The sequence below is a fragment of the Dictyostelium discoideum genome (assembly GCF_000004695.1).
Source record: "Dictyostelium discoideum AX4 chromosome 2 chromosome, whole genome shotgun sequence".
Classification (NCBI taxonomy): Eukaryota; Evosea; class Eumycetozoa; order Dictyosteliales; family Dictyosteliaceae; genus Dictyostelium; species Dictyostelium discoideum.
This window is the reverse complement of record NC_007088.5, coordinates 5157306-5174805: the sequence shown is the minus strand read 5'-3', so window position 1 is coordinate 5174805 and position 17500 is coordinate 5157306. Positions and strand designations below refer to the sequence as shown.

At 19.6% G+C, this 17500-nt stretch overlaps 7 protein-coding genes and 1 non-coding gene across 8 annotated transcripts in view; 3 read left to right on the top strand and 5 right to left on the bottom strand.

Moving 5' to 3' along the window:
- Window positions 1-214: 214 nt before the first annotated feature.
- On the bottom strand, window positions 215-2306 carry DDB_G0275091 (hypothetical protein; the record flags this gene model as incomplete). Its single annotated transcript, XM_638714.1, has 2 exons — window positions 215-1948; window positions 2091-2306. The coding sequence occupies 2 exons, from the start codon at window positions 2304-2306 to the stop codon at window positions 215-217; spliced, it is 1950 nt and encodes a 649-aa protein (XP_643806.1).
- A 575-nt stretch (window positions 2307-2881) lies between these two features.
- On the top strand, window positions 2882-2970 carry tRNA-Gln-CUG-1. The gene has a single exon. It is a non-coding gene; the product is annotated as a tRNA-Gln (tRNA).
- A 553-nt stretch (window positions 2971-3523) lies between these two features.
- DDB_G0275279 (hypothetical protein) lies at window positions 3524-4578 on the top strand (the record flags this gene model as incomplete). The annotated part of the gene is made up of 2 exons (XM_638713.1): window positions 3524-4282; window positions 4369-4578. The coding sequence occupies 2 exons, from the start codon at window positions 3524-3526 to the stop codon at window positions 4576-4578; spliced, it is 969 nt and encodes a 322-aa protein (XP_643805.1).
- Window positions 4579-5048: 470 nt separating this feature from the next.
- DDB_G0275277 (hypothetical protein) lies at window positions 5049-7028 on the bottom strand (the record flags this gene model as incomplete). The annotated part of the gene is made up of 1 exon (XM_638712.1): window positions 5049-7028. The coding sequence occupies one exon, from the start codon at window positions 7026-7028 to the stop codon at window positions 5049-5051; it is 1980 nt and encodes a 659-aa protein (XP_643804.1).
- Window positions 7029-7919: 891 nt separating this feature from the next.
- DDB_G0275089 (hypothetical protein) lies at window positions 7920-9769 on the top strand (the record flags this gene model as incomplete). The annotated part of the gene is made up of 3 exons (XM_638711.1): window positions 7920-8869; window positions 8962-9217; window positions 9296-9769. 3 exons carry the CDS (start codon window positions 7920-7922, stop codon window positions 9767-9769), a joined length of 1680 nt encoding a protein of 559 aa, XP_643803.1.
- Window positions 9770-9940: 171 nt separating this feature from the next.
- On the bottom strand, window positions 9941-11554 carry DDB_G0275087 (hypothetical protein; the record flags this gene model as incomplete). The annotated part of the gene is made up of 3 exons (XM_638710.1): window positions 9941-10747; window positions 10837-11284; window positions 11370-11554. The coding sequence occupies 3 exons, from the start codon at window positions 11552-11554 to the stop codon at window positions 9941-9943; spliced, it is 1440 nt and encodes a 479-aa protein (XP_643802.1).
- Window positions 11555-11843: 289 nt separating this feature from the next.
- DDB_G0275275 (hypothetical protein) lies at window positions 11844-13674 on the bottom strand (the record flags this gene model as incomplete). The annotated part of the gene is made up of 3 exons (XM_638709.1): window positions 11844-13353; window positions 13458-13508; window positions 13607-13674. 3 exons carry the CDS (start codon window positions 13672-13674, stop codon window positions 11844-11846), a joined length of 1629 nt encoding a protein of 542 aa, XP_643801.1.
- A 3592-nt stretch (window positions 13675-17266) lies between these two features.
- The window catches only part of gacFF (F-box-containing protein), a gene marked incomplete at both ends in the record, with an annotated part of 2851 nt that continues 2617 nt past the window's right edge, over window positions 17267-17500 (bottom strand). Inside the window, one exon of the mRNA XM_638708.1 lies at window positions 17267-17500. This exon is cut by the window's right edge and continues 2015 nt beyond it. Coding sequence (XP_643800.1) covers window positions 17267-17500 — 234 coding nt within the window.

Below are 17500 nucleotides of genomic sequence, written 5' to 3'. Positions count from 1 at the left end.
TATTATTATTATTATTATTATTATTATTATTATTATTATTATTATTATTATTATTATTATTATTATTGTTTTAATATTTACTGTTAAAATAATAATAAATAGCAAAAAATAATTGATTTTTTTTTAAAAAAAAGAAAATTTATTTATTTATATTTATTTATTTATATTTATTTATTTATTTATTTATTGGTAAAAAAAAAAAAAAAAAAAATTATTAATAATTTTCTTGGATTTGTTGAAAAAATAATTTTTCATCGGGAGATTTTAAATAAAGACTTAAATTATCATCAGAGATATCAGTTTCATTTAAATCTTCTTTTTTAAAGAGATCACTATTTTCTTTGAGATATTTTTCCAATTCAATTTCATCGAAATCTTTGAAACCTTCTAAAATGATTGACTCATCGATATTATTAATCAAAAGTTTTTCAATTTCTAAATTTTGTTTCTTTGATTGTTGAGTTGGATAGTATCTCTTGTATTGTTGAAAGAATTGTTGATCTTGTTGTGTGATTTTCTTTTTATCATATCCACCATTATAGGCCAATCTAAACTTTGCATGAATGACACAAAGTTTTCTTTCAATACTTTTATAGAGTGATAAAATATAAGATGGTGGTGGAGGAATACTTGATTGTGAAATTATCATTTTGTAAAAATGTTTTTTACCACTTTTTGAACCTAATTGATGACCACTATAAGATGATGATGATGATTCATCACCACCACCAAAATCAGATGAATTCATAAAACTACTACTAACTTCATCTTCACTACTACCAATTTCCATTGACATATTAATATCACTACCACCACCAGTATCACTACTTTTATTTTGATAATCTTTTTTAATTCTTTTATTATTATTATCATTATTATTATTATTTACATTTACATTAATATTATTTACACTTTTAATTTTATTATTGTTTAGATTCTCATCGTCAACAGCAATATTATTATTATTATTATTATCATTATCATCACTATCACTATCATATTCATCATTATCATTTTCAATTTCTCTTTCTAAATTTGCTTCATCTTGTGAATCATCATTATTATTATTATTATTATTATTATTATTATTATTATTATCTTGATTATTATCATCTTGATTATCTTTTTTATTAATATCTGAAGTCATAATGAAAAAATCTTTTAATAATAATGGTATCCATTGATAAATGTTCTTTTCATTTACAAATGTTGAAAACATTGAATTTGATTGAGCATGAGCTAAAAGATGACTTTCCAATTCTTTAACTCTTAAACGAGTTGCATGGATTGGTGCATTCATTTCAGTGTTTAAATCATTTAGATAGGGTTGCATTGTAATGGAATTTGCAGTTTTAGTTTTTAATTTTCTCTTTTTTACAGGTGACTGAACCAATGTTGTTATTTGAGAATTTTCAAGGTACGAACTTGCACTATCATTCTCTGCATTGTAGTCACTAAGTGTCGATAATTTATGAAGTTGAGCAAGGTATAAACTTGAACAATAGGTGCTTGTTGGTGTTCTTCCCTCTGCAATTCCACGTACTTTTGAAAATTTCACTAATTCCGATGCCAATCTTTTAATGGCTTCACATTCTTCACGTGTATAAAAATAAAGTTTACGTAATATTTGTACACCTCTTTCCATGTATCCAAATTCTGGTAAAATATCAACTTTAATACCTGCTGCACTTTGAATTTTCATTGATAAAACACCAATTGTATAATACTTTAAATTTAATCTAATTCCAATATCCATTAAACATAATCCTTTATCCTCTTTTCTAGTGGAAATATATGCTAGCGCTGCACAAACATATTCGAAATTTCTATCAACTCTTTTTATTTTCCTCCATTTTGCATATGCTAAATAATAATGATTTCTCATTTGAATTTTTGTACTTTCACCTAATTTTAATAAATTACAAATAATACTTAATTTATTTTCAAACTAATTAATTAAAAATAATAATAATAATAATAATAATAATAAAATATGTTAGTATACAACTTTAATAATATGTGTGGGTGAGTGTTTGTTCATTGTGGAAAATTTTATAAAAAAAAAAAAATTTAAAAAAATTTATATTTACTTTTTCATAATATTCTTGAGAACTTGAATTTCTATTAAAGTATGTTCTTTTACCATTATATTTTGAAGTACTTCTATCAACACTAACAACATTTAAATCTTGATGATCGGCTACCAAGACAAATTCCTCTTGAACTGTTGCACAAATTGTACATACAACCATATCTCCTTCATATGCTAATTCTCCACTACATTGTTTGCATTTCTTTTCACTCATTATTTAAAATATTTAGAAAATAATAAAAAAAAAAAATAAAAAAAATAAAAAGTTGGGGGAAAAAAAAAAGAAAGAAGAGAAAAAGGGATACAAAAATAAAAAATAAAAAAATAAAAATAAAAATTTAAAAAAAAAAAAAAATAAAAAAAAAAAAAGAAAAAAAAAAGAAGGTAACTGAAAAATTTCTCAGTTAATAAATTTCCTTGAAAAAAAATTTAAATATCACCAAAAAAAAATATGAAAAATAAAAATAAAAAATAAATAAAAAAATATAAATAAAAATAAAAATAAAAATTAATATAAAAAATATTTAATTAGTTTTTTTATTTCACACCCAAATAATTGAAAATATTTTTACCAAATTTGGCAAAGTATTGGAATCTGTCCAAATGATAATGTGAGGAAAACCAAATAATTTTTTTTTTTTTTTTTTTTTTTTAATTAAACTATTTTCTTTATATCTGGTTTTTTTTTTTAGATATTCTAGTTTTTTTTTTCCCCCAAGTTTTTTTTCTTTAAAAAAGAGTTTATACCAAATAAATTTTTTATAAATACAGAGCGAATTTATTTATGTTGGTTCTATGGTGTAACGGTTAGCACATCAGACTCTGAAAATCATCACCGAAGACATCTGAGAATCTGAGTTCGAATCTCAGTAGGACCAGAATTTTTGCATTTTGAAATTTTACCTGACTTTTTTATAAAAACAACGAAAAATGCGCAATTTGGATACGTTTCATTATTATTATTAAATTATTATTTATTATTATTATTTATTATTTATTATTTATTATTTATTATTATTGATTATTATAAAATGTAATATTCATTACATTATTATTATTATTATTTTTTAAATAATAAATATAAGAGGTGTTAAATTGATGAATTATTTTATAAAAAAATTATTTTAACATTTTAAAAAAAAGTGTTTAAATTATTTCAATAAAAACCAAAAATAATAGTCAAAAAAAATAAAAAAAAAAATAGAACTAATCTCCACAAATTAAAATAAGAATGTTAATCACTTTTTTTTTTTTATATAAAAATTTTTAAATATTTTTAATTTTTTGATAGATAAATTTTAAAATACATAATTTTATAATATTTTAATTTTAATTATAAAATAGTTTTTTATTTTTTTTTTTTTTTAATTTTTTCATTTATACAATAATAAATTTAATAATTTAATAGTAGTAGTAGTTGTAGTAGTAAAAATGGTTACTAGTTTTGAAAATTTTAATAAATTAAGTGATAAGGAAATTAGTGAAATTGTTATTGAAAAACTTTCAGGTAATAATACAATTGTTTATGCTTTTGATGGATCAACTTTTAAATTAAATTCTAATAATGAAAATGATATGGAGAATATTGATCAATGTTCAACAGCAATGGCTCCAAATGTTTCAATTAATAAATTGTTGTATGATTTGGTTATGATGTGTCAACATGGTATTAAAACAATTTGTGTTCCAATGTGGTGTGATAAAATTGAAGATAAGTCATCTGATTATCTCTCATATTTCATTCAATATTTACAAGGTTTATCAGAACTATTAGAGAATGAACAATTAGTTAAAATGTATAAAGAAACCAATATCAGAGTTATTTTTTATGGTGATTTTAAATTATTATTAAAACATTGTAATGCACTAGAATTATTAAATAAATTTGAATTGATAATGGAACAAACTAAAAATAATACAAATCATACAATTTTATTGGGTACAAATATTGAAGAACCATCTGAAACAATCATTAATAATATCATTTCATTCTATAATTTAAATGGTAATGTTAAACCAACATCTATTGATTTAATTAAACAATATTATGGTGTTATGGTTGATCAAGTTTCATTATACTTGGGTTCTCATAAATTCACAACTCAAGGAAGACCAATATTAATTTGTGATAAAGGTAATGAAGATTTATATTATTCAATTGGTTCACATGAATATTTATCAAAAAATGGTGTAAGTTTATAATTATTTTATTTTTACTTTTTTAAAATTATTAATATTAAATATTTATATATTTTTTTTTTTTTTATAAAATAAAGTTTAGAAAAGTTTTATTTGATAAATTATTTTGTAGAAAAGTTGCAAATGCAAAAGAGTATCAATTAAAAATTCATGATATTAAAATGATGAAACAATTTTATTTAAATAATTGTGAAAATGTAATGGGAGTTGGTAATGTTAATCCAAATGGTAATTATTGGTACCCAGATCCACAAGTTATTTTACCAAGTGTTGATGGTGCTAATTAAATTATCTCGTTTTAAATTCAACATCAATAGATGAATCTTCTTCTATTTTTCCATTGATCACAAAAAAATAAAAAAAGAATAATAAATAATAAAAAATATATAATAATAATAATATTTTTTTTTTTTTTTTTTTTTTATCTTTGTTTTATGTGACCCAAATTATTTATTTTATTTTATTTATTAAAAAAAATGAGAGGTGTACACATATGAAATTCCTTTTGATTGAAATGTTGGGGAAAAAAAAAGGGTAAAATGAAAATAAATGTCAATTCACTTACTAATAAATTCAAATGTATGGATATTTAAATAAAAAAAAAAAATAAAAATAAAAAGTTAAAGTTTGAATAATTAAAATTTACAATTTAGATTTATTAAAATTTAAAAGATTTTTTTTTTCTTTAATCCTTTTTTTAAAAAAAAAAAAAAAAAAAAATTATTATTATTTATTATTAATTATTATTTATTATTATTTATATTCTTTTATTATTATTATTATTATTATTATTACTAAAGGTATAATTTGGAGAATACCAATCAGATTCTTTCTTTTTTTCATATTGATTTTCTTTCTCATATAAATCATAATCTTTAGTTGTTTGAGATTTACCAAAATCATCTTCACTATAAGTACCACCACCATAGTAATTTTCTTTATATTTATTATTTATATTATTGTTGTTATTACTACTATTATTAGTATTATTATAATTGCTATTATTTGTACTATTATCATTTGTATATCTTTCTCTTGAACGATCTCTTGATCTTGTTCTGTCTCTTTCTCTTGAACGATCTCTTGATCTTGTACTTTCTCTAGATAAATCTCTATCATCAAATTCTCTATCTCTTCCTCTTGAATAATCTCTATCACTATAATCAGATCTATTATCGATTATTCTTTCTTTTGAACGATCTCTTTCAAATCCACCAACCATACCATTATCTCTGTATGATGATTTCTTATCAGGTCCATAACCACCTAAAACCCCTCTTGGATCTCTTGAATCATATCCATCCCAAAGTGGTGGATGTGGATGATGAATATCTGGGTAACCTGAATAGGGAGGTGGATGTGGATATGCATGGTGATGAGGTGGTGGTGGATGATGATGGTGATGACCCCTATATTGTGGAGGTGGTGGAGGTGGTGGTGGATAGAAATGATGTGGAATTGGTGGATATCTACCATAAAAATCATCATAAGGGTTACGAGAATCAATATGATGGTATTGTTGTGATGATGATTGTTGTTGTTGTTGATATGGTAAAATTCTTTTTCCATTACCTACTCCTCTACCATCGAATCTTTTCTTTGTGAATTCTTCAGGATGACATCCTTTACATTTACAAATCCTACAACCACCTTCTGGTAGAACACCTAATCTTACACTACTTGGTACTTGACATAAACATGCTTTATCATTTTCAGAAAATGCTTTCATACATGGTCTACAACAACCATTTTTTAATTCATCAACACTATTACCATTGTTGCTATTTGAACTTTTATTAATACCAACATCACTGTTATTATTGTTTTTATTACTATTATTATTATTATTATTATTATTATTATTATTATTATTATTATTATTATTATTATTATTATTATTATTATTACCATTGCTATTGCTATTGCTATTATTTGTTATTATAAAACTACTTGATGATTTTGTTTCCAATACATCGGTTGGATGACAACCAACACAACCACAAGTAATACATCCACTTTCACCTAAAATTCCTCTTCTGTGAGTCGATGGAACTTGACATAAACAAGCTCTACCATTTGGTCTATTATCCTTTGAACATTTATCACAACATTGAATCTTTTGTTGACCACCACCATGATTGAAATCTTTATTTGTTGTAGTTGATGATGAATATGAAGAATCGGGTGATCCATCTCTTGTTCTATCAGGTCTTAGTGGTATTCTATTGTTGATAATTCTTTGACTATATTCACTATCATTTTCAAAACTTTGCTCTTCAAAATCATAAATTTCATCTTCCGATTCATTTTTAAAAGTATTATTATTGTTATAATTATTTAATTGAGATCTTCTTTTACTACCACTATTATTATCTTCATCAGATTTCTTTTTATTTGATTTTTTTCTTTTCATTTTATCTTCATCTTCATCTTCATTTTCATCTTCTTCCTCACTACTATATTCACTTTCATCATCACTACCACTGCTACTATCAATTTCATTATTTTTCTTTTTATTCTTTCTTTTCTTTTTTTTATTGTTATTACATTGGCACATATCACAACATTTTCTTCTTTTTTCTGATCTTGTTGTATCTAGTTCCTCTTTATTATTATTATTATTATTATCACTATTATTATCTATTTTATTTATTTCATTTTCTTGTTTATTCTCCATTTGCTCTTCTATTGGTGGCCCACAATAGCAACCACCACTTTTCTTTTTTTCCTTTTCCATATTTTAAAATTACAATGAATTTATTTTGATTTATTTTATTTTATTTTATTTTATTTTATTTTATTTTATTTTATTTTATTTTATTTTATTTTATTTTATTTTTTTATTTTATTTTCAGAGTTTTTTTTTATAAATTTTTTTTTTATTTTTTTAATATAACAATTAACTGTTTATATTTGTATTATCTATAAAAATTATTTTTAATAGTTTATTTAAATTTGTTGTATTCTGTTGTTTTTATTTTAAAAAAAAAGTAATTTTGGTACTATTGTTTTCTATCTCTTTGTTGGAATAAATTTTTGTGGATGTGGGGGATGTGTCAGTGAAACAGAAGGATGTGTTTGGGAAAAAAAAAAAAAAAAAAAAAAAAAAAAGGAAAAGCTTAAAAAAAAATATTCAAAAGGTGGTCGTTTTTTTGAAAAAAAAAAAAAAAAAAAAAAAAAAAAAAAAAAAAAAAAAAAAAAAATTAAATAAAATAAAATTAAATAAAATAAAAATAAAATAAAATAAAAATGTAAAAAAACAAAATAAAAAAATAAAGTTAAAACTTATTTTAATACACTTAATCTGTCAAACTCAAAATTCCCTTAAAAAAACAATTAATTAAATAATATATTATGTTTTTATTAAATTTTTATTTTTCCAAAAAAATAAATTCAAATTTGACATTATAATAAATAAAAATAAATAAAAATAAACAAATAAAATAAAAAACCATCTTTTACTATTAAAATAATTTTTTTTTTTTTTTTTCCATTTTTGTTTGGATCAATTTTGGAAAAAAAAAAAAAAAAAAAAAAAAAAAAAAAAAAAAAAAAAAAAAAAAAAAATTTCATTTTCAAAAAAACTTTGAAAAAATTTCAATTGACAAGTTTCATTTCCAACCAAACAATGAACCAAACTCACAACATTCATGATAGTGACGACAATAATAAAAAAAATATTTTAACAACAACAAAAACAAAAACAACAACATTAGTAAAAAGAGTAACACTTAAAAATTTCGATAAAGAGATCATAAACTTTGAAAATGATTTAAAGGAAGCAACATTCATTTCAATAGATACAGAATTTACAGGTTTAGGTTTCCAAAAAGGTTTAAAACAAGAGGATATACAAGAAAAGTATCATGCAATGATTAATTTAGTGAAACAAAGATCAATTTTAGAGTTTGGTATTTCAATATTTAAAGCAAATTTTAAAGATGACAAAGAGGAAGAAAATAATACTAGTAGCAGCGGCAGTGGGGACTATAATCCAAATAATACAAAAGAGGAAGATGTAGGTGAGGTTGTAACGCCTCCAACTAATTACAATAATAGCATTGATGATAATCACTCATTATTAGAAAAAAGTTATACTATTAGAGTTTATAATTTTATAATGTTAAACATTAGTGATTTTCAAGTTTCACCAGTATCAATGACATTTTTATCAAAACATGGCTTTGATTTCCAAGAGTTATTTCTATATGGTATACCATTTCAAAGTAGAAGACCAATATTTTCAACTCCAACAAAAAATAATAATAGTTATAATAATAATAAAAACAATAATAATAATAATAATAATAATAATAATAATAATAATAATAATAATAATAATAATAATAATAATAATAATAATAATAATAATAATAATAATAATAATAATAATAACAATCATGAAGACACATTACGTAGATCAAAATTATTACTTGATATATTAACAAAAGCACAATTACCATCTGTAATTCATAATGGTATTTTTGACCTTTTATTTATTTTTCAATCTTTAATTGGTGATTTACCCGATAAATTAAACGATTTCATTTCAAAAATTTTATCAGTTTTTCCTAAAATGTAATTATAGAATATTTTAAAATATATAAATGTTTATAAATTTTATTTTATTTGTTTATTAATAAGCGTATAAAACTTTTTAAAAATTATAGATACGATACAAAATATATAGCAGAATATAAAGTTAGTGAAAAAAGATCGTATCTTCAATATCTTTTTCAAAAATATGAAAGATTTAATTTTAAGAGATTGTTAAGAAAAGAAGTATATGCAACTTGTGATTTTAAAGCATTTTCAGATAATGATAGTGATGATGGTGATGATAATATACTTATACCATTAATTAACACCGAATATTCTTTTATTAAACCAATTTCACCAAATATAAAAGTTTGTAATGATTTTGCTGTAAGTTTTATTCATTAACATTAAAAAAAAAAAAAAAAAAAAAAAAAAAAAATTATTATTAACCTCTTAAACAAATAGGATTATGGTCATTGTAGATTAAAAGATAATTGTCCAGATTCACACGATATCTCTTTAGTGTTAGATTTAGAAGAGCATAAAAGTCAAAAGAAAAAAAGAAGTAGAAATAAATTAGAATCAAATGAAGATGAGAAACTCAACGAAGAACAAGAAATTAAAAAAACTGAAGGTGAAAATATAGTTTCAATTGTAAATAATAGTATTATAGAAAATGAAGATGATAATAATAATAATAATAATAATAATAATAATAATAATAATAATAATAATAATAATAATAAATATAAAGAATTATTTAAAATGGAAGGTCAAAATGTTCACTCAGCAGGTTTTGATTCAGCATTAACTGGTTTCATTTTTGTATATTATTTGTTGTTATTTAAAAATTCAAATCTTCAAAATGAAGTGGAAAATAAAATATTTTTATCTGGTAAACAAGTGCCATTGGTATTAAAGGTTTCAAAATATGCATAGGAAAAAAAAAAATAAAAAAATAAAAAAAAACAAGAAAAAACTTGATATTATTATTTTTTTTTCTTTTAAAAAGAGTAAAAAAAATAAAATAAAAGTTATTATATATATATCGGTATACCAATGTTTTTTAAAAAAATTTATATAAAATTTATTTTTAATTTATTTTTATTTTTATTGTTTTTGATAACTTACTAAAATTTCAATAAAGTATAAGAAATATTTTTTATTTTCATTTCCATTAAAATTAAATTCAATTAAATTTTTAACATTGTTTAATTTAATTTTTTTTGTATTTGTGAAACCAACGAAATTTGAGTTTAAATTATTATTTGAAGGTAAATAATTTGATAATTGTAATGTTAAAGGTTTGATAGTATCTTGATCAACCAACAATTGTTGTGGTTTATTATCATCACAATTGAAAATATTAATATTTATATTTTCAATGTTTTCATTTTTCATACCATATAATCTAATGGATATGAATTTCTTGGTTTTTGATTCTAATATGAATGATAATTTACTACTACCACTATCACCACCACCACCACCACTACCAATACCACTACCATAGAATGACATACCATAACAATTTGTAATATATTCTTTTAATTTATTATTTTCATTATCAGTACCAACATATTTTGCATCAAATCTGAAAATATAATTTTGATTATTAATTTCTGGTAAATTGAATTGTTTTAAACCGGTGGTTCTATCAGTATTAGTAATTAATTCATTGAATATTATTAATTTCTGTGGATATAAAATTAAATCTTCACATAAAACTTTATACATATCATTCCAACATGGATTTAACATTGTTTTCTCTGATGTTCTACCAACATCTTTTAAAAATGATGAAATGAAAACATGTAATCTTTCTCTAAACGATGAAACATTTTCATCACTTAATCTATCAGATTTTTTAGCACCAGTTATTAAAATTGGTTCAATATCATAAACTTCCCATAACAACTAAATTTTAAAAAATTACATGTGTATATGTTAGTATTTATTTATTTAATATTTATTCTTAATTTTTTTCAATTATTTTTAATAATTACATCAACATTATGAATAAAAGCAATATAAATTAAAATTGATTCAAAATAAATATTAATATTTTCATGAATATTTTCTAAAGAATTTGATAAAAGTATTAAAAGATCTTGAATTGATTTTTCTAATTTCTCTATATTTGTTTCTAGAATATGTCTTGTTTCTCCAAATTCATGTTTTTTATAATTTGAATTTAAAAGTTTATCTTTTTTTTCAAATAATAGTTTTTTTAAATCATTTGAATTTTCATAAATTTTCATCATTAATTCTACACATGAATTTATCCATTGATTTGTTGTTTTTAATGATTTCTCTTGTGTTGAATTGTCAGATTTTAACATTTTTTCAATTATTATTTTTAATTTTTCAGAATCAATTGTTGAGTTTATTGGTTTTTCAAAGAAAACTGTAAAAAATCCAATTATTAATGGATATAAATTTGAAATATTATTTCTTTTTTTTTTTGAAAAAAAATAAAAAATATTAAAAAATTAGATTTAAAAAAAAAAAAAAAAATAAATATATAAATAAAACTTACATTAATGATATCATTGAATCATTTATATCTTGATTACTTCTTTTTTCTCCATAACAAATATCATATGGATCAAAAATATTATTTGGAGTTCCTGCAACCATATCAAAAATATTAGAACTTTTACCAAATCCATTATTATTTTTAATATTTAATTTTGAAATATTTTTATCATTTGAAATGTTCATTTTTTTTTTTTATAATAAGAGATAAACTCTGTTTGAACTTATAAAATAAAAAAAAGAATTGAATGTACAAAAAATAAAAAAATAAAAAAATAAAATAAAATAAAATATTAACACACCAAAAAAATATAAATAAAAATATAAATAAATTTAATTATTTGTAAAATAAAAAAAATTAATTAATTTTTTAAACACATATGTGTTTATATAATTGTTTTTTAAAATAAATATATTTTTTTTTAAAATTTTTATTTTTTTTTTTTTCTTTTTATATTTTTTAAAATAAAGTATATTAGCAAATTACTTTTGTCGATTCATCAAAATTATTTTTAATTGAGATTTGATCTCTACACATATTAGATGGTATTGTAATTTTTTCCCAATGGCCATTGATATCGTCCTCATCATCCTCATCCTCATCATCGATATCTACCAAGTTATTCTTATTGATCGATATTTGATTACAAGATGGTGATTGTATGGTGGAGTTACCACCATTTGAACTACCATTACTTCTTTTCATAACATGAGATGAAGAGGATGATGATAGGACCGTTGGAATTAGAACTTGTTGTTCAATTGCATTAAATGAAGAAATCGAGCAGGATGCATCATCATCTATTAAACTTTTACCTTTAATAGATGAGTAATCATTTGTTGAAGTTGATGATGTTTTGGCGGTGGTGGTAGTGGTGGTTGTTGTTGAATTATTATTAGTTTTAGTCGAAGAAGATGAAGATAAAGTCGAAGAAGAGAAAAGATATTGTTGATTATTACTACTATTAAATACGCTTCTGCTACTAGATTTAAGTGCAACAGGCTTTATAATAGTTGAACCAGAGTTTGAAGTTTCATTTGTAAATGAAACCAAATTTTGAGTATTTACATTGATACCACCAATATTGGTATCTAATAAACTATGACTTGATGAACATTGTGAAAAGTTTGAATTTGTTGAATGATTTGAATTTGATAGTTTATTTGGTGATGTTGAAATTTTCATATTATTGGAATTATTATTATTATTATTATTATTATTATTATTATTATTATTATTATTATTATTATTATTATTATTATTATTATTATTATTATTATTATTTCCATTAAAATTGAAATTATTAATATTATTATTATTATTATTATTTTTATTATTAATTGGTTGTTGATAATATGGTGGTTGTTTTTGAGAAGATCTTGTTGAAGATGGATAAGTTGATGAATATGATGAAGTATAACTATCAGCAGAATTTGTATGAGAATGTCTTGATTTTGGTCTTGGAATTTGATTTGAATTTGATAAGAATGATGGTTTTTGTGGATATGTTGGGGTTGGTGGTAGTTCAATTGAAATTTCAGAGAAATTATTGTAATAATTATGATGATTATGATGATGATTGTTGTTTGATTCCAATTTTGGCTTTGGTGATGGTGTTCTAATTCTCCATGATCTTTTCTTTTTAGATGGAGTTGATGAAGGAGTTTGAATTGGTGTTGGTGTTGGTGTTGGTGTTGAATCTCTACCAGTACTACTTGAATTTGAATTTGCAATATTACTATTGATACTACTAATACTACTTGAACTTGCACCATGATAATAGTTTGAACCATAATAACTACTTAAACTTCCAGTGCTACTATAGCTTGATAAATTAGATTGTGATGAATAACATGATGATATATTGGATTGGGTTGGACTTTCTTCATAATTATTTAATGGAATTACAAGATTTTCACTTGAAATTGAATTATTTATATGGTTATTTATTATTTGTTGTTGTTGTTGTTCAGTAAGGATTTCCCTAATAAATAAAAAAATAAAAAATAAAAAAAAAAATAAAAAATTGTCAATAAAAAAAAAAAAAAAAAATTAAAAAATAATAAATTAAAAATTTTAAATACTTACTTTTGGTGATTTGATTTTTCTTTTATTGAAGCTTGGAAAATTATCCATAATCTGAAATATTTTTTTTAAAAAATTAAAAAATTAAAAAATTTATTAGAAAATTGTTTACTAACTTTTGATAATCAACTATTTTTAGTAAAAATACTTACCCAAGTTTTTTGAAGTGTAAACATTTATTAGGGAATGATTTTGGTATAAATATAACAAGAACACGCATTTCATATTATATATATATTGAAATTTTGAGGATTTGTTATAAAATTAAAAAAATTCTTAAACTATCATGAAGTAATTATTATTTAATTCTTTGAGTAATTATTGTTGTTGGAATTATAAAAAAAAAAAATAATAATTTTTTTTTTTTTTTTTTTTTTAATAATTAATTGATTCTTATTTTTTTTTTAATAATAATTTTTTTTTTTTAATCTTTTAAAAAAAAAAAAATTAATCTATCTTGGAAAAAAATTAAAATTATGGTTAATAATTGTTTTTTTTTATTATTTTTTTTTTTTTTTTGATTTTATTTTTTAAATAAAGATAATATATACAAATATATGGTGTGCATAGGTATTTATTAATTATTTAATAAAAGACAAAAATAAAATAAAAAATTCTTTTTTTTTAAATGAAAAAATTAAATAGATGTGTAAAATTATAATATCAACCACCAACTATAAAATACATGTATATTTTTTAAAAAAAAAAAAAAACATATAATAAATTTAAATAAAAAAAATCAATGGTGATTTAATTTTTGTTTGGGGTAGGTGGTGAGAATAGAAAATTGTTATAAAAATAATTTTTTTTATTTGAAGATGGGTAAAAAAATGTGGGTTATTTTGAAATTGAAGATACAAAGAAAGTGTGTTTGTGTTTTTTTTTTTTTAACTATTTGTGTGAAATTATTTTTTTGTATAGATTAAGTGATTTATTTATTTTTTCAAATATAATAATTTTTGGAATGGTGTTTTAAAACAACTGTATTTATCAATAATAACCAATGAATTATATTTTTCTAAAAATTGAACACAAAGAATAATAATAATAATGGGCACACAATTATTAAATTCAACAAAAATAATAAATATAAAAAAAAAAAAAAATGATTTATTTGGGTAATTTTTTAATTTTCCTACAATTTTTTAAAAATATGGGTATAAATTTCAAAAAACAAATGAAATTATAAATTTGATTATTATTATTATTATTGTTATTATTATTATTATTATTATTATTATTATTTTTATTATTACATATAAAAATTAATTTATATTTATTATATATGATATTATTATTAATATTATTATTTTGTAATCTAAAAAAAGAAGTTTTATTTATATTATTAAAATATTTTTTATTTTTTATTTTCTAAAAAAAAAAAAAAAAAAATATTTATTCTAATTTTCTTTTATTTATTTTTTTTTTTTATTTTTTATTTTTTTATTTTTTTTTTATTATTAATATTAATTTTTTATTTTTAATTATTTATTTATTTTTTTATTTTTTTTATTTTTTTATTAAATAAATATTTAAAAAAATAATAAAAAAAGTAAATTAAAATTAAAATTATTATTAAAAAAAAAAAACCAATAATAAAACAAAAAATTTTCGAGTGATTTATTATTTTGTGGTATGTGGAATTATTATTATTATTATTAATATTATTGATATTAAGATAATGGTTTCGAATTATATTAAGATGTAGAATATAATAAACTGTGATAATTAAAATAAACACAGATTAAAACTTGATTATTATCATATTCATTTTTGTGAGGAGAAGGTTTGCTTGCGTATGTGGTTATTATTTTTTTTTTTACATATAAATAATTCTATTATTATAAAGTGTACATATATTGCCAATAAAAATATTGTCAATACCACAACTGATATAAAAAACAATAAACATTGTTCCATTCAAAAAAACAATATCCACCCACACCCCCTTATACACATACCACCACACACACACCAAAACAAAAAAAAAAACTATTTTGCAAAAATTATAATAAAAAAAAAAAAAAAAATTTGCACCCACTATCATTGTGTTTATATATTTATTTTTAATATTATTATTTTCATTATTATTATTTTTATTTTTATATTTTTAATTTTTATTTTTAATTTTATTTTTATTTTTAATTTTTGTTTTTATTTTTGTTTTTTGTTTGGGTGGGAAAAAAAAAAAAAATGCACAAAAAAAAAAAAAAAAAAAGTATAAAATTGGTCAATGAAAAATCTCCACAATTTTGGTAATGATCTGAGTATTTGGAGATTTTCCAAATTGAGTTGAAGTGGAGGGTGGTGAGCGAGAGAGAGAGTGATATAAAAATAAATCAAAAACACAAAAAATAAAATTGATGGATAACAATTATTATAAATAGATAGACTCTACCACAACAAACTAAATAAATTAATTACTAATTGTTATTTTATTTAAATAAATAACAAAATAAGGTAAAAATAAAAAAATAAATGAACAAAATAAATAATAATAATAATATTTACCCTTTGAATATAAATTTAACCTTGATTCTAAAAATATAAACACACACTGTAATCTCTTTTGAAAATTGAAACTATTGCTTTTTTTTTTTTTTTTTTTTTAAAATATAAAAAATTATTTTGATAAAATTATAATAATAAAAATAATGATAATAATAATAATATAAAATATAATTATTTTTTTGTTGATTATTTTTATTATTTCTATAGGTTATTACTAGAATTGGTGTGAATATGAATATTTTTTTTTTTGTTTTTTTTTTTTTTTATTTTTTTTTTTTATTTTATATTATTTTTTTTTTTAGAGATGACTCTATTATAAATAGTATTAAATCTCTTATTATAAATTTTTTTCCAAAATTTTAATGTTTTTAAAAAAAATTATATATATAGTTTAAAAAAAAAAAAAACTATGATATCATTCTTATTTTTATAAGAATAAAATAATTATAATTAAAAAATTATAAAAATTTCACACCAAAATAAATTTAAATTAATATTTTATAAAATTGTAATTTTTATATAAATAAAATATTTAGTTGAAAAAAATTATGGAAAATAAATATAGTAATAGAAAATAATAATTAAAATAAAGATGTTTTTTTTTTTTTTTTTTGTTTTTTTTTTTATTGATAAGAAATTTTTAAGTAATTTAATACAACATTTTTTTTTTTTTTTTAATACAAACAATTTTTTTTTAGATTTCTTTTTTTTTTTTTTATTTTTAAAAAATTTATATTTATTTCCAATTACAACTACAAAAAAAATATTTAAAATAACATTGTTTTTTTTTTTTTTTTAATCAATAATGATAGTTTTTTTTTTTTTTTTTTTTTCTAAAAATTAAATAATTAAAAATTTATTTTTTTTTTATTTTTTTTTATTTAATATTAATAATTTGAATAGAAATTATAAAAATGGTTTACTTTTTAAATTTTGATTTAGAAAATAGTTATTAGTATGTCTATTGGGTATACATTGAAAAAAATTATTTTCCATATAAAATTTTTTTTTTATTTTACAAACCACACAATTTGTAAAAAAAAAAATCTAAAAATAATTTTTTTTTTTTTTTATTTTTATTTTTTTTACCCGATTAGGAAACAAAGTTCATTAACAATAATAATTATATAAAAGAAGAACCATCTTTTTTTTTAAGGGACGAAGATAATAATAATAATAATAATAATTTTTAAAATAAATATATTATATTTATATTTTTTTTTTTTTTTTTTTTTTTTTTTTTTTATTATTTATTTTTTTTTTTATTTTTATTTTTATTTTTATTTCTATTTTATTTTATTTTATTTTTTAATGAATATTTCATCATAATATTTAATTCCATTTGTTATTAATACAGGTGAACATTTTAAAGTGGGCATGATTACAATTAATAAATTTTCAATGGTCATTTTGTTAAAAGATTCATTTCTAACGATTAATCTTAGACAATATAATAATAGTTCAAAGATATGGAATGAATTCTCTGAAATACTTTCGAAAATGAATTTGAATTCTTGGATTTTTTCATCCTCAGT